Source organism: Miscanthus floridulus, chromosome 7 (assembly GCF_019320115.1).
Source record: "Miscanthus floridulus cultivar M001 chromosome 7, ASM1932011v1, whole genome shotgun sequence".
NCBI classification, from domain to species: Eukaryota; Viridiplantae; Streptophyta; class Magnoliopsida; order Poales; family Poaceae; genus Miscanthus; species Miscanthus floridulus.
The window spans coordinates 118834983-118858442 of NC_089586.1; the positions used below are offsets into that span (position 1 = coordinate 118834983).

Below are 23460 nucleotides of genomic sequence, written 5' to 3' on the forward strand. Positions count from 1 at the left end.
CAATTTCATAAAACATCTCCCATGCTTGAGTGAGCTTTTGGATTGTGGAGAGGGGAAAAATCTTGTGCAAAATTCCTTGTACATTTAATTTCACCCCAATCTCCTCCTCCCCCTTGAATGTTGCACAGATAATCTGGAAATGTGCTTGTAGGTTTTCCTCGACTGTCGCTTCAAAACTTCTTTCTTTTTACTATCTGGATTGGATGATTATAAAGGGTGAAGCGTGCAGCTATGAGGTTTAGCTGGAGTTTTCGAAGGCGACGGTTTGAAAAACTCGTGCTCCAGGGTATCCAGTACTTGATTGGGGAACCACTTGACTGGTTCACATTGTTGCAATCAAAACTGTTTCCAATTATTTGTTATCAGAAGTTCATGCTTTATTTTATTCCAATGCCCCCATGGATGACATAGCGAATATTTCCTTTGCTAGCTTGACAATTGTGGACGCCTTAGCTTTCAGAGTACCTTTAAAATTGCATCTATATTACATACCACTTGCATCATTAAAATATAAAATAAAACATGTCCTCAAATTTATTTCTAAATTAGCAATATCTACTATCACGAAATAAATAAGCCAATAACCATAAAGCACACCTATATGTAGATATATTTCAAATCCGTTTGCACATTTTCATGTTACCTACCTGGGAGGTGCTTGACCCAAGCCGCTAAGCCTGATGATCGAGTACACTTTAATTATCCACACACTCACCTTGTTGCTACTACTAGGTCTCAAAAAGCTGGGAAGTGGCCTGCACTCCACTCTTTTCTACACCCTTTTTATTCACATAGTGATCCCAAATTCAACGCTTTATGTCTTTGGCGATTGGTGCCATGCATGCAACTTTAAACAGAAGAAAAATTGATTGTTGCTATATGTACCAAATATGATGGAATATATGCTGTGTATTACTGCCAAAAGGTGATACGTTTAATTTGCAAGTAGATACCCCATGCGTGCAAACTTGCTGGCTTTTGTACTGTTCCAAATTAATATGATATATTTTGATAGAACTGTGTGCGTGCATACAAAAGGTTGTGTGTGGCTGTGCTGCACTGAAAAGAAGATATGCATGAAAAGGAAAGGCTGAGTACTTGGAGCATTGTTGTCTGTCTTACCTGTAACAACCAACAACTTTTGCTTTTATCATTCATCCACGTTAGCTCCTCTTACACACTAATAACCAAATGCTGATGAGCAACAATGGTTGGTTCACCGGTTTGAACACTAGCGAATGGGGAGCACAACCCCTGTAACGTGGACCTGGTTCAAAGGATTATAGTAGGAATAATTGTTGAAGTACAAAGTGAAATGCCACATTTTATCATCTTCCGTTCTGTGTAAGCTTTTGAATTAAACTGGTCAGTCAAACTATTCAATATAGTGCACACTTGCTTGTTTCGGTGGATGGAAAATACTACTAGCACTTTTCGGTACTTTCTATTTTTATTTTGACAAACAATTAATTTGAAAAAAAATTGTAAAATTAAATTAATGGAGAGAAGGGTAGAGTAGTAATTGGAGGAGCTTTGACCGCACACGTACACACCCATTCGGCCGGCCATGGCCGCCGATGTGGATCTCTTTGTAGGCCAGCCCAAAGGCAAGCGCGGTGATGGCGCAGGCGATGGGCGACGACGTCGCGTTGGTGGCCAGGCTATTGTGGCGCCACGCGCGGACATGGTGCACCCTCGCCAGCTCCGGACGAGCCGTGTGCGTCGTGCGGCGCAGCGGCTGTGGAAAAAAAGACCGACAGGATGAACGAGTAGCTGCACGGAGGTGGAGCGGATGAAATTACTGAAGTACCCTTTACTTTCAATAATATCTGAAAATTACCTAAAAACTAATAGACGCTGGTCCTACAGGTTTGGTACTGGTCCCACGTGGTACTTTCTGGTATTTTTTTCTTGGTACTTACTATTCTTCCACCGTCCGATATGAACCAATAGATGGTCCACAATTCTTTCAACAACCGTAAAACTTGTAACAAAATAATTGTACCAATTTATTTTCATGTCCGATGCCTGCGTGGGAGCTAACACGCGAGGGGAGAACAACGTGAAGTGCAAAGTGATTTTTTGTCCACTTTTTCCATCAACTACTTGAGCTTTTTTCTTTTGTTGAATATTAGTCGGTGTGTGCAAACCACAAATGGTTTGGTAACAGATGCATGTCTATCACTACAGTACTAGCATTTCCATCCATGAATGGAAGTTGTACTCAATGCAAGGGGTAGACGCAACGGCGGAGCCATGTATTGGCCATAGAGGGCTCCGCCCCCCCCCCCCCCCCCCCCCCTCCTCTTGCCCCGTAAAAAAAATGAGGATATATGCTGCAGATGTGCAAGCTCCGCCATGCTAGCTAGTGCAAAGCTACAGGACTGTCCGAGCAAACAAGTTAGTCATACAATAATAGAGATGCAGTAGTAATAATATGAGTATATCTGTGCCAGCAATAAATAATACACTTGCAACAGAACAACTAGCTGCTCTCAAGTGGTAGTTCAAGGATGCTACAGTATAATGGGCCCCTCCTTAACTTTGATTGACGCTCCGCCGCTGGGTAGACGACCTTGCTACGTATATATAGTAGCAGGTTATTAGGGGCCTCTATTTCCGAAAGCCAGTAAGGAGAGGCCCGAGGCCCACCCGTCCTAATGTAAGATTTGTAGCTGGTTGTTGCATTCATCAAAATACAGCACAAACAGAGAAAGTGTATTTGTATTTTTTTTATAAAGGAAGCTTTTATTAATTTCAAGCACTTTAATCGCGATGATAGAAAATCTTGGAAAAGGCTTCTGGCCTCTGCTTAAACAAGCACTATCGCCGTCCATACGATATATAGAGCAAATAAAGAGTGGCTAGTTCTTAAGAACGCCTTTTGATTAGTCACATCAACACCCGCCGCAACCAACATGATGGATCGTTCAAGAGGTTACATACATATAAAAACATTGTTGATTCTTTAAAAGATCAATATACATGACTGATGTTTTCTCATTCTATTGCTTTAGTGAATGTTTTTGTTAAATTGGTTGATAATTTGTATATGTGTCCAAGATTTAGTTTTGCTCCAATAATTGTATTGCATAGAAATAAGAGTAGCTGCAGAACTGAGACATTACTTAGTTGTTTTTCCAGAAATCATTTTTCACTTGAGCATTTACTTGAGAAGGGCAACATTTGTAAGATCACTAATGGTGTAACGTTCCACTGCAGGTTTTCCTCAATGAGCATGAAGAACCCCATCGCTGCAATTCCTCAAAGATGGGTACCGGAAGATAGGACATAGTGCCCATGGAATTAAGCAGCTAGATTGTTTTGCTAGGCTAGCAGGAGATGACAGTGAGGCTCTTGTATTGACGTCAAATATTTAGATAATATATGTACAGATTTTGTATATAATGTTGATGGTCTGTGCCAATTATCATATATATGATATTTCTAGCTGATTGTCTCATTTATTGTGTTATATGAATAACGCTACTGTATAATTTATCTAAATTAAAAGTGAAATTGTTATAAATGCATATCCTATTTTTTTGTTGGTTTATGTGTTTTTCTGACGGTGGCCGCAAATTTCCCAGGACTAGAAATCTAAACCTGATGTGGCCTTATTTTCCTGTCGACGTCCTCGAATTTTTCCTGTTGACATCGTACTGACAAGGAAATGACTGTACCGACAGGGAAATGTAACAACCGACAGGCAAATTCTATTTTTTGTCGCTTTATTTCTGGCGGTGAAAAATTAAAATCCTAATTTTCCTGTCGGTATTTTGCATTTCCGTGTCGTTTTCGAGCCGTCAGGGAAATCCTTGTTTCCAGTAGTGATATATCACCATGCACGCACCAACGACCCATGCATCAGCACTTTAACAATAAACCTTGAGAAACCTTTGCTTTTTGAACTGAAAAATGAATGTGCAACGGGGTTTGGAAATGACCATCCTAGTATAAATTACAGTATGTTTCAAACTAATGTCTATGGTCTGTAATGGTTCGGTGTACCTACTTGAACGAATATTCCGCCAGAAAAAAATAGCAAGAAGAAAGAGAAAAAAAAAGCTGGAAAACAACTCTGTACTATTGGGCTGCTTATAACAGAAGCACCAGGTGGTCATATTTGGTACTTTTTAATGATTCAATGTGGACTAGAGAAAAGGAAAGAGAACGAAACATCAGTCAATGCAAAAGGCGCTATTTTTTGTGTGTGGTTTCTATATCTACCTATGGTCATATCTCTCCCTTCTATCTTCCCATCACCGATCTTGTGATCATGTGGCCAACATATTTGATAGGATGTTGAGAGAGACGAATTAGGCCCACATCAGAGATGGTCAGAGAGGAAAAGAATGGAGATTTGGCATGGCTCTTGATTGGGGCCCTTATAGGAAAGTAAAAAAAAGAGCGCTACAATTGTTGTCTGTCTTGCATTGAACGGCATGATGTTGCTCAGTTGCAGGGGCATGGTCAGAGAGGTAATTAAATCACTTCTAACAAGGTAGAACGAAAGGAACATTTAGGGGCTTTAGTTTTTAGCGAGCCGCATATTTAACTTTTTTATATAATGGTTAGAAGAATTTGGCTGTCACGGCCACGCCACATCCATCAGCCTGGCCCATCGACACCCCTCGGTTCAGAAGGAAAAATCGTTGCCAATTCACAAACCCAAGATGTATCGGCCCCGAGTGTGCTTGTAACCTGTGTCGCCAGTTCTCTAAGTATTAGAGGGAAGCAAACGAGAGAACTCAAGGATGTAATACACAAATTAACTCTTCTTCCTCAAGGAAAACTTTCAGGTACGCCACCCAATAACTCTACTGATCCCCTTCTTCCTCCTAGCCCCTCGTCGGAGTTGTTAACACCTGGTTTCAGAGACACAGGTCCTCGGTGTTCACGCCATGGAGTTTGAGCCGTCACACCTATACTTTACCCGTCCGAAGATTCCGTGGCGACATGGATCCGAATACCAAGCATGCATTTGATGAGATCCCCAAGCGCTTCAACAACTTCGATGTGAGGTGGGAGCGACGCTTCTCCGAGATCGAGTCTGAGAGGGAGCAGTGGGACAACGCCATCAAGCTCCACGTGTCAACTCTCGAGCAATCACTACCACAGACAGGATCTGGTGAGGCTTTGTAAAGGCGGCTTGGCCAGCCGCCCCTACCATACCGTCTCTATAAATCATACATTTATAGGGACGGTTCTCAGACCGCTCTTAAAAATCAATTTGTAGAGGTGGATGATGTTATCAGCCGTCCCAACAAATCAATTTGTAAGGGCGGCTGGTAACACCAGCCGCCCCTACAAAATCAATTTGTAGGGGTGGCTGTAGTACCAGCCGCCCCTATGATACCTGTTTGTAGGGGCGGTTCAGTCTAGAACCGTCCCTACAGTACATTTTTCTGCCAAAAAAATTCAAATTTACAATTCAAATTCGACCAGAACAAACACATATATATGTGTATATGTGTGTGTGTGTGTGTGTATATATATATATATATATGCATATATAATTCAAATCTGACCCGAACAAATATAATTCAAATCTGTCTACAAGCACAAGAGCATTATATAAACTACCATTACAAGTCCAATTCACAAGAATATATATAATCCTTCATTAAATAGACATAATTCACAAGTCTAATTCGTTCCACAAGTTCAAACCGTCCTACAAGGTAAGACCAATGTCAAATTTCATATACATTGTTATCAACGGTCTAGAGCTAACCTTTCAGTCTCACGAAGGTGTTGGTACTGAGGATTTCTACCTAAGTCAAAATCTCGGTCATGGTAGGTGCCTTTGACGTGTACAATCTGGTCCAATATGAAGTTGCAAAGATCGTCGACGAGCTTTAAGAGTTGGTCATCTTTGTATGGGTCTCTTTTCATTTCTTTCTCTTCTTTCCACTACAAGAGAACAAGTTTCGATTTAGTATTTCATATCACGTGCGAAGTTTTTATACTACGGGTGAAGAGGTTTAAACTTACCCTTAAGGGGTGTCTCCTGTAGACACCAGTGTTACTCATCATAGAATATACATAGTATCCACAATGTACACTCCCAGACTTCTGCTTGGGGCACTGTGTGTTTTGCATATAGAAATATTAAGTAATGCTTTTGACAGCCATGTAATGAAGTACTAAAGTAAGTTACACTTACCGCACATAGTATTTTTATAGCCAGCCTTTCCTTCTTTACTGGATCATGCCTTCCGTGATGTTCATTGACATAGAACCTGAATGCCCTATTCAAATTATTTTAGCAAATACAACTTGTTAGTATCCAAAAGTGAATGTTACAAGTATGTATACAAACATATAATCTAATGAAGATTATCGATATGCATACGTCTTGAGAATCAATATAAAGTATTTATATGTCACCAGGTCCCTATCTATTGAATCAAAGACCCATGTCATGCTCCTCCCGACATCGACGCCTATACAAATCTAGTGGTTGCTACATGAATTTAATCATAGAACTAGATAAACTCTTTTGCATCGAATAAAATATATCGAACAAAGCTTTAAGTATAGAGTTGAACTTACTCGAAGTTGTATGGTAGCCATATAGTAGAGTGATGTTGGAGATTTTTAAAAGTCAGGGCAATGTATGTCAAAACCTTAAGGGACTCTTGTATTAGTTTCTTCGCACAGATGTCCTCTTTCTCCCGAAGGGTCTTTCCAGTAGCTAGCTCTTTGACATCCAGTTTCCACTGTCTAGGGTAATTAAAATTTATTTGTGCTATAGCTTGAGGGTCTATATACCCGGCTTTCACACTTGGCATTTATTTTACAATGTGCACTTGCATTCTACAAATCACGGCGTGGGTTAGTTACAACAAAATCCAAAGATTACATTCATATCATATCTGAAGGGCAAGGACTTACAGGCACCATGTGCGAATTAGATTCATTTCTATTGCTCCGAGGTGAAAGCATGTCTTCATGTTATTGAAGTCAAATATAATTTTTCTGGCTAGGCTTCTAAATGTGACGGTGGGAAAGCATGCTTGTACGAGGTCTATGCTCGTTAGGAGAACACGTAAGTACCAATCATGGAACCTTCTCATTCCAAGTGGTAGGCGCTGGATGTCCCGGTTTGGTAGGAAGGACTGGCATCTTTCATATGTTTTCGGGCAATCCTTTGACCATTTGACGGCATCAATATTTTGATACTTCTTTGCTGTTTGGTGGACTTTGCTAGTGATGGTCTCCTTAGAAGCCCGTGTTGGGACTTTTTTAACTTGGTTCTCAGGCTTGAACTGGTCATGGGCACACCACTTGTGCACCGACGAGACATCTTTCATTGGAACATAAATTGGCCTTATGGTGATTGGATGCTTCTTTCGAAGTTTCCATTCAGGTACGTCCTCATCTTCTTTTGCATCATCTTCATCAGGAGGCACTCATTGTTCATGTATCAGTTGCGCTTGTTGAGAAGACCGTGGCATCTCATCATGCACTTGCTCGGTATGAGTTGGAGAAGGTTGTGGCTTATTAGGCACATGCTCGCTAGGAGGCGAGGAAGAATGTGGCATCTTAGGAATGTGGTTGTCACGAGACGATGAAAATATCTCTCCATTCTCAATAACTCGCTCCAAATTTGAGAGAGGGGGAGGCGGCAAAGAAGCTGTCAATATAATGTCCCGTTTGCGCCAGATGATGAACTGCCCCATTACGTCTCCGAGTAACACCAGCCCCTCGGGAGTTGCGTAGTCTATCCTCTACTACATGAACTCGGACTTCACGATATGCACCTTGACCATAGTGTAGTTCAACGATATCTTATTATTGTGGTGCAAGCCACCAGGAGGATGTGCCACATCCGTTGCCACCTCCATCACAATGTTCTATCGACTGCTAAGAAACACCAAGGTGCAACTAGTTGGTTCCCGTATGCGATCGACGGGGGTTATGGCTGTAGTGGAACCTTGGCTGCTAGGAACTTCCGGAGGGCTGCCAACTAATGCCAGTTCTTCTGGCAGTGCCATTAATGTCTGTGGCTTCATAAATAGTCCTTGCTCCTCTAGCACCTTCGTAACTAGAGCCTTCACTTGGAGCTCAAGATTAGCCTCCCGGTCTCTGCCATGTTTCTTGTACATGTGTCTGTCCTCTTTGAATTCATGCTTCTAGGTCATCCTTTTTCCTAGCCCCCTAGTGCGGCCTGTGTGCTCATTGTTTTCTAAGCTAAGGCTAAGCTCGTCCCTCTCTCTAGAAGGATTGAATGAGCCCTTCTCCTTGTCTTCAGTATATTTCAGTATCCTTGATATTGCCTCTTGGGTCTCTGGCTTATCAAACTTAAGATTACCGCCAAATGATTTTGTACTCCTCGCATATATCTAATTCCTTGAGCGTACCTTCAAATTCTTCACATTGATATTCCTAGAAGCTATGGCCTTTTCGTTTATCTTCCTAAACTGCTCTTCCTTGGCATAGTAGCCACTAGGGCCTAGATGATGGTGGTGTTTGTTCCTCTTCGCTAGCTCAGTGTTACGGGCACTGAGCTCCAATACCTCTGATAAAGTCTTCTGAGCCACGAGCTCCTCCCATTGACTAGGAGTTATGTTGCCAAACTCATTGAAGGAAGTTAACCCCTTTTGGATATACTTCTTGTTGAGCTCTGACCTCCAACATCGGAATGACTCTTCCATGATCTTGGAAGCATTTTTTACCAGTTCTTGCTTACCCTCTGGAAATCTAAAATTGAGCTTCAGCTACTTATCCCATAGTTCATCATTTTCTTCTCTGGTACCTCTTTTTAGTTAGGGATTGTTAGGTTCAATTTATCTCTTACTAGGGCCCCGATCGCATTATAGAATCGTCCTCTGAATTTCTTTGGCTCAAGGATCTCCCCTGCTGCCCGACCTCTGTTATCACATAGCATACCTTATCTGGATATTAGTTTGCTTTTCTATCCCCTCGTTTCCTCTTTGGCTTGGTAGTCATGTTCTTGGTTGTGTCTTGAGGTTGTGGAGCATAGGCCTCAATGTCCGTCTCTATGGCTATTGCCTCTGCTCTTCTTTCCTCTACTCCGTCTTGTCCAGCGAGATGTCACGGATGTCTTTTCTGAGTTTCAGGAGGGACCTGTATATATGATAGGTCAAAGTGTTAACAGAGGTAACACAACCAAAGCTTTAGCAAAATTTATAAGCTAAGGCTTTATCCCTACCTCCTCATTTGGGTCAAAATCCTTGTCCAAATCTTTCTCCATTGGCCTCCTTCTGGCTTCACGTGGAAAAGGATCCTTAGGACTTACATATCCCTCTTCTGAGTCCTCATCATCATCATCCTCTTCTTCTTCGCCTTCAACAGCCTCTTCTGCTCTTCCTCCTGCTCCCCCTTCCTTCTTGTCACACTGTTCCTGAGTAAGCATCACTTCTAGATCCTTTTCTAACTTGTTATCGAACAACTCCTGAGTAAGCTAGTCCTCTAGTACTTGTTCCTCATAGGTTGGCTGCTCGTCATGCTCGGGGCATCAGGTTGCACTGTCTGGTATCCGTGACATTATTTCACTTTTTGTTCTAATATATGCAAGAAAGTGTGTTTTAAGTACGCAAGAATGTATAAGAAATCATAAAGGTATATAAACCAAAGTAGTCCTATAAAACGATAATATATAAAAAAGAGTAGTAGCAGTAGTAAAGGCATTAGAAACATGTCAATTATCATTTGATCATGAACTTAGAGTATCAAGGCAACATAACAGAGAAGAGAGAAGGTAATGTAGGGGCGATTGGTAATGATGCCAAGTTCCTCACAAGTTCTTGATCATCAGCTTATATTCCATATAATGTATGGACTTAGACAATTTCATCATCGACAAAACAAAGGAGAGGAGATGGGAGATTTGGTAAAAAAAAGCAACAACTGCTTATCCAACATAGAGCAGCAGCTATCATTAAGATAATGGACTGCTATCAACCTGCTGGAAAAAAAATCTAGCATGCCTTTCTCAATAAGACTCACATAACTCACAGTATAATGGACTGCTGCATAAGAATTTAGATTCTTATAATCTATAAAATCTGCTGGAAAAAAAATCTAGCATGCCTTTCTCAATAATATAGGCACAGTCAGCAGTACCAAAACTTCATGCAAGCATGCCAGCAGGAGGATACTCTGAGCACAAATATTTTCCCTATAACCACATCTAGAATGTAACCTGAACTATTAAATACTTGGGAAAACGGTGTTTTTGCCCCTGTCCAGAGGTTCAATTGTGATTTTACCCCTGTTTTTTCAACTTTGTGATTTTACCCCTGTTATTTTAAAACGAAGGAGCCGTTTGCCCCTGGTTTGGATGTCCGTTATTTAGAGGCTGATTAAACGATTTAAAAAAACAAAACACATAAAATTAGATGCGAAATGACTGAAATACCCCTTCCTCTTCGTTCTTATCCGCCAAGACGGCAAGACCGGAACTGGGAGAGCGCCCAGGCCCACCACAGCGGGCACTCCTCCGGTCCTCCCCATTCCCGAGTCCCGACCAACCACCGGCACCGACGCAGCTGCTCCCCAGCATGGCGTCCACCTCCGCGGCGCCGCGCACCACGAAGGAGCTCATGGACGCCCTCACCGCGCACCTCTCCCTCTACCACGCCACGGCGAACCCTAGCCCCGCCGCCGCCGCTGCCTCCTCCCCGTCCTCCTCACCGCGCACCGCGATCCTCCGGTGGCTCGCCTCGCTCTCCCCCGCCGCACACGCCACGATCGCCGCCTCCCTCCTCTCCCCCACCGTGGCTGCCGCGCTGCTCTCCATGGTCCGCCGCCTCCACCTACGCGCCCACTCCTCCTTCGTCCTCCACTCCTCATCCCCGTCCACCTCCTCTGTGCGTGGGGCCGAGGAGCCAACCGTCCTCTCGCGCCTCTCCCAGGGCCTCCTCGCCCGCGCCGCCGTGGGCTCCCGGGCATAGGCGCTCCTCTTCGCCAACATCCTCCTCTTCCCCTCCTCCCCTGCGTCGTCGTGGTGCCCCGACGCGATCACCGTCGCCGAAGCCTTCCTCGCTGACCTCGACGGCTTTGTCGTGGCCATGGACGAGATCTCTGGCGGGAGGTTCCTCTGCTGCGGGGAGGGGGAAGTTGACCTGGCCGCACTGGCGTGCTAGGATTTCCCGGAGCTGCCCTGGCTTAATGCGAAGGGGTACTACGTGATCGAGGAGTTTCTGGCCAACAGGTTGGAGATCGCACTACGAATGTCGTGGGCGACGGCAGGGGGAGGGGGAGTTGGAGGGAGGAAGGCGGTGAGAATTGGGAAGGGTGTCAAGGAGAAGGCTGGACTTGCTGCAAACGCGTTCTGGAGGGAGAAGGGATATGTGGATTGGTGGATGAGGCTGGAGCCTCGGATGAGAGCAAGGATCATGGGGGCATTCTTTGGGAAAGGTGCAATTGCCCTGGTAATATGCTTTCTGTGCTGCATTTTGATATAATCTGGTAATTATGGATTTCAAATACTTTTGGGTTGCATTTCACAGTTGTATGCCTTATTTGCATAAGTGAGCTCCAGATTTCAGAGTCATATCTGTAATTTCATATAAACTTTTACAATGATTTTAATTCAAGTGAGATGGTTTGGGATAAGATGTTTATTTGTTATTATTACATGAATACATGAACATTGTCAACCTGTGATTTAGTTAAGATGTGCATGAGTCAAGTAACTCTGGTTTGTGTTTATTAGGGGTGGTGTATCCCATACTGATGCATTTTGCGGTAGCTATTTTATTGTAAGAAATGTGTGGAAAGGCCGTTGATGGTGATGGAAGGATGGAAAAAGTGAGAGAAATAACATGGCATACTCTAGTCTTGCAATCTTATTTCTAAAAAATAGTTTAGGGAAAACAAATCATATTTCTTAATCTCTTAATAGGCCCTTGTATAGGAAATAGAAGCAAATTGTCTTTTCTTGTATTGACGTTAATTTATGCAAATGTAAACTTCTTCAAAAAGTATCTGAAATATGAAAGCACCTGGTTCAGGAATATGATGAAGATGGATTTCACATATATTTTTAAAGCATTGGTTCTTCTCTTGTTTTGGAAATGACATACATAAGTTGCCTATTGTGTTATGTTTCTGCTGAGAAAAAAACCCTTCTTTTCCTCAAAAGGCACTAACATGTTCAAACTGTTTGGCAAGTGATGTTTTCTGAAATCTGCGTGCTTTATCTAAATGAAGTTTCGGCATAGTCTTAAATCAGCTTATGGAAGAGTTCATGGCTGCTGTATGCTGAGAACTTATCTGTGCATTTTCCTTAATGGCAGGAATATGATGAGCTTATGGAAGAGTTCATGGCTGCTGTTAAGCAAATCTGTGGTGAGAAAGTCCTCATTCAGGTGAGTTAGACTCAAAATTGTACTTTTGCTATGCCAGATTAATTGAGATAACCATCCTTCAGTTTATTGCCTTTTGTGGTTGGAACACTCACTAGAATTGCTGCTGCTCTGTCGAGAAAAATATTTTAATGTTAGTATATTATATAAGCAACTTTTCTCTGCCAGTAACGATGTGGCTGTAGTTCGTTCTCATCAACTTTCACATGTTTTCTTATCCATTCATTTCTAGAAGGACATCTGGTATAATTTCGCCACCATTTTTTCTGTCCAGAGGGAGTGTTTAGCCACCTGGAGATCGCCATCACCTGCGTCCTGCCGCCGCCCCTGCGTCTTGTGCCAGAGACCATCCTTTTGATCCCAAATTTTTGAATATTTATCAATATTAAATCTGAGTTCAAATAATTGCAAGTTGTGCCAAATATGTTTGACCAAATTTAATCAATTGTCAGCATACAATAAAAAAATCTAATTCCAAATCAGGGTAAAATCACAATTAGGCATAACAAACAGGGGCAAAATCGCATGGGCATTTATGTCCTTTTATACAAAGTTTAACACCGTTAGGGGTGGATGACGGAGCAGGGGCAAACTGGTGCTTCGTGAATGGCACAGTAGGGGTAAATTCACAAAGTCAAAAAAATAGAGGCAAAATCACAATTTCGATACAAAACAAGGGTACAAACGCAAGAGCCCCTAAATACTTCATTGAAACATCTGGGAAATAAAGAAGCAAAGCATGAGCGTCCCCTTCCAGTATTTTTGAGACCGACTTTCGTACATCCCTAACCAAGCTAACCCTACGTAAAGAGAAAATTGTGCAGATTTTGCAACCACACCAAGGAATAATATAAAAGCACACAAAATAGCAAAGATTTAATCCATAGTTCACAGCAGTTTTCCACATCACAGCTAAACCAAACAGAGGAAAATAGATGACTATATTGCCCACGAGGTGCTGCAATTCCTAATATTATAACCCCAAATATATTATTGTTAGTTTAGGAGCATTTTGTAATTGTATGCACAACCCCTCAGTTTCCGCATAAATATGGGGTACTATAAATAAAGTAGAGAATGATGAACCACATTTGAACAGAATGGTCCTCAAGGCCTAAAACTCCCCAACTCGGAAAGCTCTCTACTTAGGCCTAGAGTGACCAACAACTGGGCTCAGGTAACAACCATAAATTTTGCAGCATCACGCTAAAATCATACTAGATAAGGGTCCTACATTATTGCTATTACACACAGAAACATTACACAACAGATTATGAGATAACATGGTCCGAATGGAATGAGCAGGACACAAATATAACGAACAGGACGGATAAGTTCACAAACTGTTTACTGTTTGCCCAAATAAATTTTTGCTCTCATGAAGCAGCAAACAAAGCATTAGTTCATAAGAAATTGTGTGTCTAATTTTGTGAATATTCTATAAAATTTGCAATTCCTTAGAATGCATTTGTCCAAATCAAATTCTCAGGCTACAAGAATCTTTCGAACTATGCCTTTTGCTCATCAAACTAAATCTTTCTGAGCATGGCCACTCCTATCCTAAAATCACTAAAAATCCATACATAGTAGATAATAGTTACTACAACCATTTAAAATAGGATTTATTAGAAGAACAATAATATAGAGCTTATTTTTTCTAACTAGTCTATTCAACGTGTAATGACATACAATGTCCAAAAAACAGCCACAAAATACCTAAGGCAGTAAACTTTGAATCACCAGTTCTCATTCACAAACAGAAAGAATGGACATTACAGGTTGAAAAGGATATTCTAAGCCAATGTAATTAGGGATCCACTTTTGTAAATATCAAATAAGCTAATCATTCAATAATCTGCCTAGTATCTTGTACAAAGGTTCAATTATTCACCCTAGAACCAAGTACAACAAATCCGGTGGTCTATACATCAGATGTGATTGTTTCCATGATAGCAGTTACCGTTATATGTTTTAGAACCACAAATGAATTCATTAGTAGAGGCCAAATAAGTTCACAAACTATTTACTGTTTGCCCAAATAAATTTTTGCTCTCATGAAGCAGCAAACAAAGCATTAGTTCATAAGAAATTGTGTGTCTAATTTTGTGAATATTCTATAAAATCTGCAATTCCTTACAATACATTTGTCCAAATCAAATTCTTAGGCTACAAGAATCTTTCAAACTATGCCTTTTGCTCATCAAACTAAATCTTTCTGAGCATGGCCACTCCTATCTCAAAATCAATAAAAATCCATACATAATAGATAATAGTTACTACAACCATTTGAAATAGGATTTATTTGAAGAATAATAATATAGAGCTTATTTTTTCTAACTGGTCTATTCAACCTATAATGACATACGAGGTCCAAAAAACAGCCACAAAATACCTAAGGCAGTAAACTTTGAATCACCAGTTCTCATTCACAAACATTATTCATCTCATGAGTAGATAGGAGAAAGAAAGAAAGATAGAGATGAACGAGAGGGAGGGAGGAAGGGTTGGGACATACCAAGGGGTATGGCGGCAGTCAAAGCTTGAGGTCGGAGAGGGAGCACCAGGGGAGGTCGAGGTAGCCGAGGGAGCGCCGGGAGAGCTTTGTGCCAAGGAGTTATCTCAGACCGTGATTGCTGACTTAGAAAGAATGACACCTGTGTTGCTCTGTAAGTTGGAGAAGATCTTTCCACTCGGATTCTTCAATTCGATGCAGCATTTGATTTTGCACCTCCCGTATGAGGCATGAATGGGGGGGTCGTGCAGGGCCGTTGGTGCTATCCAATCGAGAGATGTCTAAAGGTTCTTCAAATGAAATGTAGAAATAAATGCAAAATCGAGGCTTCCATTGCGGAGGCATACATTCTAGAGGAGGTGGTGAACTTCACAATAACATACTATGGTGACAACCTCCCTAGCGTGCATAATCCACCCCCTCGTTACAATGCTGGCGAAAATAAATCAAACCTCAGCCTTTTCTGAGGGCAACTCGGAAGCGCAAGTGCATCGACCCCTAAGACCTTGAATCATGAAGAGTGGCGCCATATCATGCTATACGTGTTGACCAACCTTGACAAAGTGGCGCCGTACATGCAGTAAGTTCTTAACGAACTTGTTAAATACGCCATCACTATTCTACATCCAACCCCCTTGTTTCTCATTGGTATAGGGAATTTCTTCATGAATTCTGGCGTCAATCAAGGGATCCTACCCCGCAGCAGCTAGATACCCTTCTTAGACAGGGTGCGGGAAATGGAATGCCCGATTTCATTTCTTGGTTCAAATAGAAGGTACCATCCAATTTAGCTCGTACTTAGTTTGATATTCCAATTTACTCGTACGTGCGAATAATATAATGATGTATCCTGCTTGAGCTTGTAGGGCCAGAGGGATGCGTCTATGCGTGCTGAGTTGAGACAGGTTGCCGATGGCTTTGCTTATAGGGTTAGGTCATTTTCCGGTTATGACGTGAATGGATATCGCTTTCGCACAATAAGCTACGAGCAGAGTCAGCCCAATCGAAGAACCACAAGTTCTGGAGTTTTTACGCCTGGCGTTGATGAGGTCGAGTATTATGGAAGAATTGAAGAAATATACGAACTCAAGTTTCATGGTTCCAAACCTTTTAATCCCGTCATATTCAAATGATATTGGTTTGATCCTGAAGTAATGAGACGGACATATTCTAATCTTGGGCTAGTCAAAATTCAACAGGATTTTGTCTTACTAGGAGATGGATGTCTATATTGTGGCCCAACAGGCCACGCAAGTTTATTATCTCCCATATACGTGTCAAACCAAAAGGCATCTTAAGGGTTGGGATATTGTGCACAGGGTATCGCCACACGGTAAAGTGCCTGTCCCAAACGATGAAGATTACAACTTAGACCCAAACACATATGACAGAGAGTTCTTTCAAGAAGAGGGACTAGAAGGGAGGTTTGAGATAGACTTAACCAAAGCGATCATAATGGAAGTAGACAATGAAACGGTTATTGAAGAGGACGTTGGAGATGAGGTGCAAAATGTGAAGGACTTACAAATGCTTGAGCGATTACATTTAGACAGTGACAATGACAACATTGCTCATTCGAATAGTGTTGATTATTTTGACATGATTGATAGTGATGATGAGACTTATGATCCATCTAATCCCGATCATGAAGATTATTTCTAATATATGTAATACTATGCTATTTTGCAATTATGTTTTGTTTATTTTGCATCTCTTTCTAAGTACTTCTTGTTTATCTGTGCTTATTGGTTTACTCTTTTTAATTGTAGGTGATTGAACAAAGATGGTGGGCGATGGGATGAAGAAGCTAGCGTCCTTGTACTGAAGGACAAGGACCGCTGCACTAGGGGAGAGTAGGAGGAGCAGCCACAGATAAGGACACGCCGGAGTGACGGGGCTGGCCTACTCATTTGACCACTATGCCGCTGCCCCCGATGCTACAGATCGAGCCCGCAGGGTATTCAACAACAAGGCGGAGCGAGTGAAGCAAGAGCTGTGGGTAAGTCTTCCTCACACTACATTGCTCAATACATCACATTCATTGGACATTCTTGAAATAATGAATGGATATATCATGTTTATATGCATGATTTCTTTAGATGCCAGGACGGACATGAGGTAAGGGCAGATGCGGTGGCTACCAAATGCTGCAAAAAACTCATCGTGGACATGCATTACGAGGCGCACATCTAGGCCATCGTAACTTACCACGGGACCGTCCTTGGAATGAAGGTCACCAAAAGGGACGCAAGAACCATGACGCTCACCCAGGACCAGTACCTGTAGGTAAATACAGAACATTAATACTGATTCCTTTTGAGATTAAGTAGGCTTAATTTCATCTTCTGATATGTCATGTACTTGATGGCCTGTAAATGATTCCTTATTGGTGCGCCGTGCATCCCTAGTGCTGGGTACAAATGGTGGACAAGTGGTGCTCACACGAGTGGGAGGAGACACACAACTTGTGCCGGGAGCGGCGTTTGATGATGTCGGTATAGCACACCATTAAGGCAGCCGTAGCCTCAGCAGATACGTAGAAACATGGGTACGCGAATTCATTTATTTATTATAACGCTCAATTCTGCATGATTTCTAATCATCTTGTTGTTTTTCTCGCAGTTAGCATCACATGGTGGCCAGCCTTGCTCCATCTTCAAGGCATTTGCTATGGCCCATAAGGGCAAGGCGACGTCCGATGTCGACTACAACCCAGAGGACAGGCCCAAGGCGTACAGCAATGCGACCGTCCACAACCGCCTCAGTGAGTACACATCGATGGCAAGGGAGGTCCATGGGCCAGAGTACGATTCGAGCACCGAGGACCTTGATGGAACAATCATCATGAGGGTGGAAGGAGGCAAGAAACATGGACGGTACTGGATTGGCGACGGCGCAATCGACTCGGCCGCTACTCCCAGTCTCTCCCAGATTTGAGCAAGCAACAGGAGCACGGGCCCGGCCATACGACCTCGGCAGGATACTTCACACCATCGGGTGGAGGCACTCGAGGTTATTCCTGGTTTATTCGTTGTTCATTAGTTTTTTCATACCTTTTCTTTGCATTATTGTAACATTAGGGTGAATATATTGTAGGCCCAGTTGGAACAAGAGAGGAGGATACGGGAGCATATGCAGGCGAAGATGGAGAGGGTGGAGGCCAAGCAGGAGGCCGAGCAGCGGAGGATGGCGGAGATTCTTTAGTACATGCAAAGTCTTGGCGCCGCTACGGGTGTAGTTCCGCCACCTTCGCTATTCGCTCCACCTCCACCTCCACCTCCTCACTATTCTACTCCTGTGAGTATAAATATTTTAGTTTGTATGTTCATGCTTACGGTCAAACCTAGTGGAGTATAAAAGTTTTATCCATATATGGTATATATTTATCTTGTCTCACACATGCAATCTCTTCTCCTTTGTGCAGAATCAATCGGCGGCATCGAACGATCCTCATGCTTCAGCGAATCCTTCACCAAATTAGTCTCATTGGCCATCTTGGTGAAGATACTTGTGGTTGTTAATGGTATTTCTATTTGCAATTATGGTTGTAGATGATGGAGCACTTGGATTACTTGTGAAGTTATTTGTGATATATTGTGAGACATGTGACGTTTGTGATATATATGTGACGTTTGTGATATATATGTGGTGTTGGTGATATATATGTGTTGTTGATGATATATATGTGATGTTGGTGATGTTTGTTATATATATCTTCTGTTTGTTTGGATGGGATGTAAAAAACAAATAAAAGGCTGTTTTCAGTCACTTTGCCGAGTGCAATGGCCATGACACTCGGCAAAGTAACTACTTGGGAACATGCTTTGCCGAGTGCAAAGGCCATTACACTCGGCAAACATCACAGATTTGCCGAGTGCCACGGGCCAGGCACTCGGCAAAGGTCGCCTGTTTGCCGAGTGTCTTGACAGGTGGCACTCGGCAAAGCGGCGACCTTTGCCGAGTGTCTTGCTGGTGGCACTCGGCACAGTGGCCACCTTTGCCGAGTGTCTGAGTCAACGGCACTCGGCAAAGCGGTGACCTTTGCCGAGTGCTTGACCTTGACACTCGGCAAAGCCGTCGTCACGGTGGCGCTCGCCGTCACGGCGACTTTTCGTTGTCAAGTGTCAGATTAGCACTCGGCAAAGAGGTCTTTGTCGATAAACTGTTTACCGAGCGCCCTTTGCCGAGTGTATATCGGCCTTTGCCGAGTGCCTGAGGCACTCGGCAAAGAAGCTGAATCCGGTAGTGTATGACTTTCTAGGTTGTTGTGTTTTTTTATGCTATATCAATAGAAACACACGCCGGTTGTTATTCTTTAAGAAAATGTTCTACTACATAGAGGTAGGCATGGTGCCACTTTTATTATATTAAAAACATATTACCACAAAATTCAAAGTCAAAACTTTGCAGAGCAGGGCATAAATTCCTTTGTGTTGTTGCCTTTTTATGTAGCAGTTCTGTTTTCAGTTTATGGAATGCTTGTGTACACCAGGTCCACGGCAGGGCACCACGAATTCTAAGGCTGGCAAACAAAGGGAGTAGCAAAGGCTAATACAAAAGGCAATAGAATGATTACTTGTTGAGCTGGCCCTACTTTATTATGTCTTTCTTTGCTGTTCTTGCTCCCATATAGATTTTCCCCAAGACAATATTCTTTAAAGATCAAGTTTCATTTGTAAGAAGATATATAGAAGTGTACTCTGATTATTTCTTTTTTGAGAATTAGTGTACTCTGATTATACACACACGATTTGTTCAAGCACACACAGGCAGGAATGGATATCCACGTCAATGTATTCACTACACATAAAAATGATGAAATATGGAGGGCTACTGGAAGACACAAAGAGTTTCCGGTATAATACAAGAAAAAGGAGAGTTGATGCGTGCTAACAATTTTTCCTTGTGTATTTTGACTTGGCGAGTGGCGGCTACAGTGTCTGCAGTGAAGTGCAGTGTCATTGGGGATTGAATGATAAAGAGCACGCCGCACGTGGAGTCTGAGCCACTGACTGCCTCTTCACAGTTTAAAGATTTTCCTTTTGCCCGAAAAAAAGAATAAAAGAGAAAGATCGGAGCTGGAAAAAAGAAACACATTTCAAACAGAGAAAAAGGACCGGGGAGAAAAATTAGGAGACTGAGGGGTGCTCTCAAAAGCAGCCAATCCACAAAGGAAGCAATATATGCTTTCCATTTGCCTGAGTTAGTTCAGCGGCTTCGTGAGAAAGAGAGAATAGTGGCGTGGCATTCTTTTGCTGGTTAAATGGGAGATTCGTCTGTTAGCATCAGGAGAACATACCACGTTACGTTCCTGCCACAGTACTGATGCACACTGTGCATGGGATTAGCTAGCTAGGTGAACCTAATAATTCCCCCTCCCCGCTCCCCGGCTTATAGCTGTTCCTCTCTCCTCCGCCTTGCTTATCCTCCTCTCGCTCACCGACTCACCGGTCTCCCGTCCATGTACAATCATGTAGCAGCAGACTACTAGCGCGGTCTCTTTCCCTCTCTTTCTCCAGCTTCTCTCTCTCCCCGCTCTCTCCGAGCACCAAGGATTCCATTTAATCCGTCCATCTCTCTCCTCAAGCCCTACAAAGTACACCGCCATCCTCTTCTAGCCGCCAGCTCCCCTTCTCCCCCCTGGCCTTCTCCTAGCTAGGGTCGTCTGCTCCTGCTTCCTCTCTCTCTCTCTCTCTACCCTCTGAACCACATCAAAAGGCCATAAAATAGTGTGTGTGATCTCCCACACGCACACACAAACAACACAAGCTCACTACCCCGCCTTCCATCCATCAACCATCTTCTCTCTCATCATATCATATGAGCAAGGATTCTTTCCAACCTACAATCTTCTTTCCCTGATAGCTAGCCAGCCAGCTCTTTCTTGGACTCTCCCTCTACCACCACACCTAACCTTCTCGGAGCTAGACCCACAGCAAGAGAGAAGAGGCTGGAGACATCAAATCCGTTCCTCCACTCTCTTCCAAACAACTAAACCACTCCATTTACCCGGCCGGCTAGAAAACATACACGCCAAGATACATACTTGTATCGCTGTGTATATATACCATGGCTTAATTGACCATGGACGTCGCCGGTGACGGCGGAGGCGGCCGCCGCCCCAACTTCCCTCTGCAGCTCCTTGAGAAGAAAGAGGACCAGCCGTGCTCCAGCTCGGCTGCGGTGGGCACGTCGGCGGGAGGCAACGGGAATGGATCGGGGGCCGGAGGTGAGGTGCAGGTGCGGAAGGCGGCGCCCAAGCGGAGCTCCACCAAGGACCGGCACACCAAGGTGGAAGGCAGGGGCCGTCGCATCCGGATGCCAGCGCTGTGTGCAGCCCGGGTGTTCCAGCTGACGCGAGAGCTCGGGCACAAGACGGACGGCGAGACCATCGAGTGGCTGCTGCAGCAGGCGGAGCCGGCGGTGATCGCGGCCACCGGCACCGGCACCATCCCTGCCAACTTCACCTCCCTCAACATCTCCCTCCGCTCCTCGGGCTCCTCGTTCTCCGCCCCGGCCCACCTCCGCGCCGCCTTGCCTAGCCCCGCCGCCGCCGCCCGGTTTGGCCGTGCTGACGCGTGGGACCGGGTTGTCGGCCTTGGCTTCCCTTCCGAGGGCCCAGCCTCGTCGTCGTCGTCGCCGTCCCCCTTGTTGCTTAACTTCCACTCCGGCAGCGTCGGTCTTGACGTGCAGCCGTCGCCGTCTGCCGCCGCCGCAGCCGCCGATATGTCGAGGAAGAGGCGGTGGGAACAAGAAATGCAGAAACAGCAACAGCAGCAGCAGCAGCAGCAGCAATATCAGCAGCAGATGGCGGGGTACACGCAGAGCCAAATGCCGGGCACCGTGTGGATGGTGCCGAGCAACAACACGCAGGGCGGTGGTGCACCTTCCAGCGGTGGCAGTGGCGGCAGCGGCGGAGGCAGCGGCGAGTCCATCTGGACGTTCCCGCAGATGGGCAGCGCCGCCACCGCGGCTGCCGTGTACCGGGGCAGCGTGCCGAGCGGGCTACATTTCATGAACTTCCCTGCACCGGTGGCGCTGCTTCCAGGGCAGCAACTGGGGCTCGGCCCCGTGGGTGGCAGCGGCGGCGGAGGCGGAGGCGAGGGGCACATGGGGATCCTCGCCGCCCTCAATGCGTACCGGACACAGGCGGCAGCGGATCCCGCGGCCAGTCAGGGCGGAGGAGGAGGTGGAGGAGGCGGGTCTGTCCAGCAGCAGCAGCAGCAGCACGGTGGCGGCCGCGGCGACCGGCATGAGAGCATGAGCACCAGCGACTCGTAGCCGACGGGGGGTCTCCGTTTCTCCGAGGATCGCATGCATCGCTCTGGTGTGGCTTTGATCTGTTCTTTGTCTTGGTTTCATTTTTTTCCTTTCCTTTTTGTTGTTTCCTTCCTCTCTCATCCAAGCTAGAGTAACCCCCGCGAGGATTACACTTACTTAGCTGCACTCCATGGCATGCGGTACGATCAACCATCATCCTTACGTGAGCTGTGTGTGATTGTGGCCTGTGAGCGAGCGAGCGAGGTTTGTGTCTCTCATGGGAAGAGCCGAAGAGGAGGAGGGAAACGCAGCAGCAGCGTCAGAGAGAGATTGTTCATTTTGTTCTTTAGTTTTAGGGTTTGCATTGATCAAGTGCGAGCAGAAGAGATTTCTATCAAGCATGGCATCATTCATCTGCCGTGACGGTTCAAAAATTTTCATCCATGCAACATTGTTCAAGTAGTTCGATCAGAGCCACTCTCTAACTCTTCCATTTTGCAGACTTCAGGAGTTCGTTGCTTGATACTAATATATATATACTACTGCATACTATTTTTCACTAGTAACAAAGGTTGGAGCGTAGTTTCATCAACTACCGCTAGGGTTTTTGATCCGGCGGCGACCGGTTCCTTTCGTTTTCTGCTACATATGTGTGCCATCTTAAAGGCCTCTTTGGCACGGCTTATGCCGGCTTCGGCTTCATCTATTTTGCGCAAATCGATGCACTGTAGCGTGAAGCCGTTTTGTAAGCCAGGGTTAAAATGAACTAGAAGCCAGAAAAAGCTAATTTTTCTGGCTTCACCGGCTTTGGCTTCACCGGTGAAACCGTTTTGGATGAGCCATGCCAAAGGAGGCTTAAATTAGTCTGATCGATCGTGGAATAGAAATGTGCAGACGTTGGTTGGGGGCGTACAAGCATGTCCCAAAACTAGTCATTAGCCAGGCGGACGGCGATGTGCGATCCATTATATTCCTTCGGAAATGAGTTGTCGTAGGCGACGAGCTGAGCCAGCGCGGCTGTACAGTCCAGCTGCGCGGGCGTAGGTTTTTGTCGTCTGATGAGCCAACAATCTGCCGGGGCGCCAAGCTAGCAACAAACCAACCGTCGCCGATCGATCGAGGACCACAAAACCACAACCAGGGGGACGGGCGCGCGGGAGAGAGAGAGAGAGAGAGAGAGAGACAACAGGGCGAGACGCCGAGACTGCGAGCCACAACGGAAGAGACATCGATCGCGCAGATCGGAGACCGACGCGCGCTCTGGCGTGGACTCGAGTCCACCAACAGCGCCGACGACGACGAGAGGCGACGCCCGCGCGCGCACCGTAGAATTTTTTATTTGGTATA

The 23460-nt window shown here is 44.6% G+C and overlaps 1 protein-coding gene across 1 annotated transcript; it reads left to right on the top strand.

Annotated features, from left to right (window-relative positions):
• Nucleotides 1–20312: 20312 nt before the first annotated feature.
• On the top strand, nucleotides 20313–22551 carry LOC136464450 (transcription factor TCP14-like). Its single transcript, XM_066463401.1, has one exon. The coding sequence runs from the start codon at nucleotides 20938–20940 to the stop codon at nucleotides 22132–22134; it is 1197 nt and encodes a 398-aa protein (XP_066319498.1). The 5' UTR covers nucleotides 20313–20937; the 3' UTR covers nucleotides 22135–22551.
• The last annotated feature ends 909 nt before the right edge of the window (nucleotides 22552–23460 follow it).

Bases quoted from the DNA above. Each gene is read 5' to 3' on its own strand.
- LOC136464450 (XM_066463401.1), top strand. From the start codon at position 20,938: ATGGACGTCGCCGGTGACGGCGGAGGCGGCCGCCGCCCCAACTTCCCT.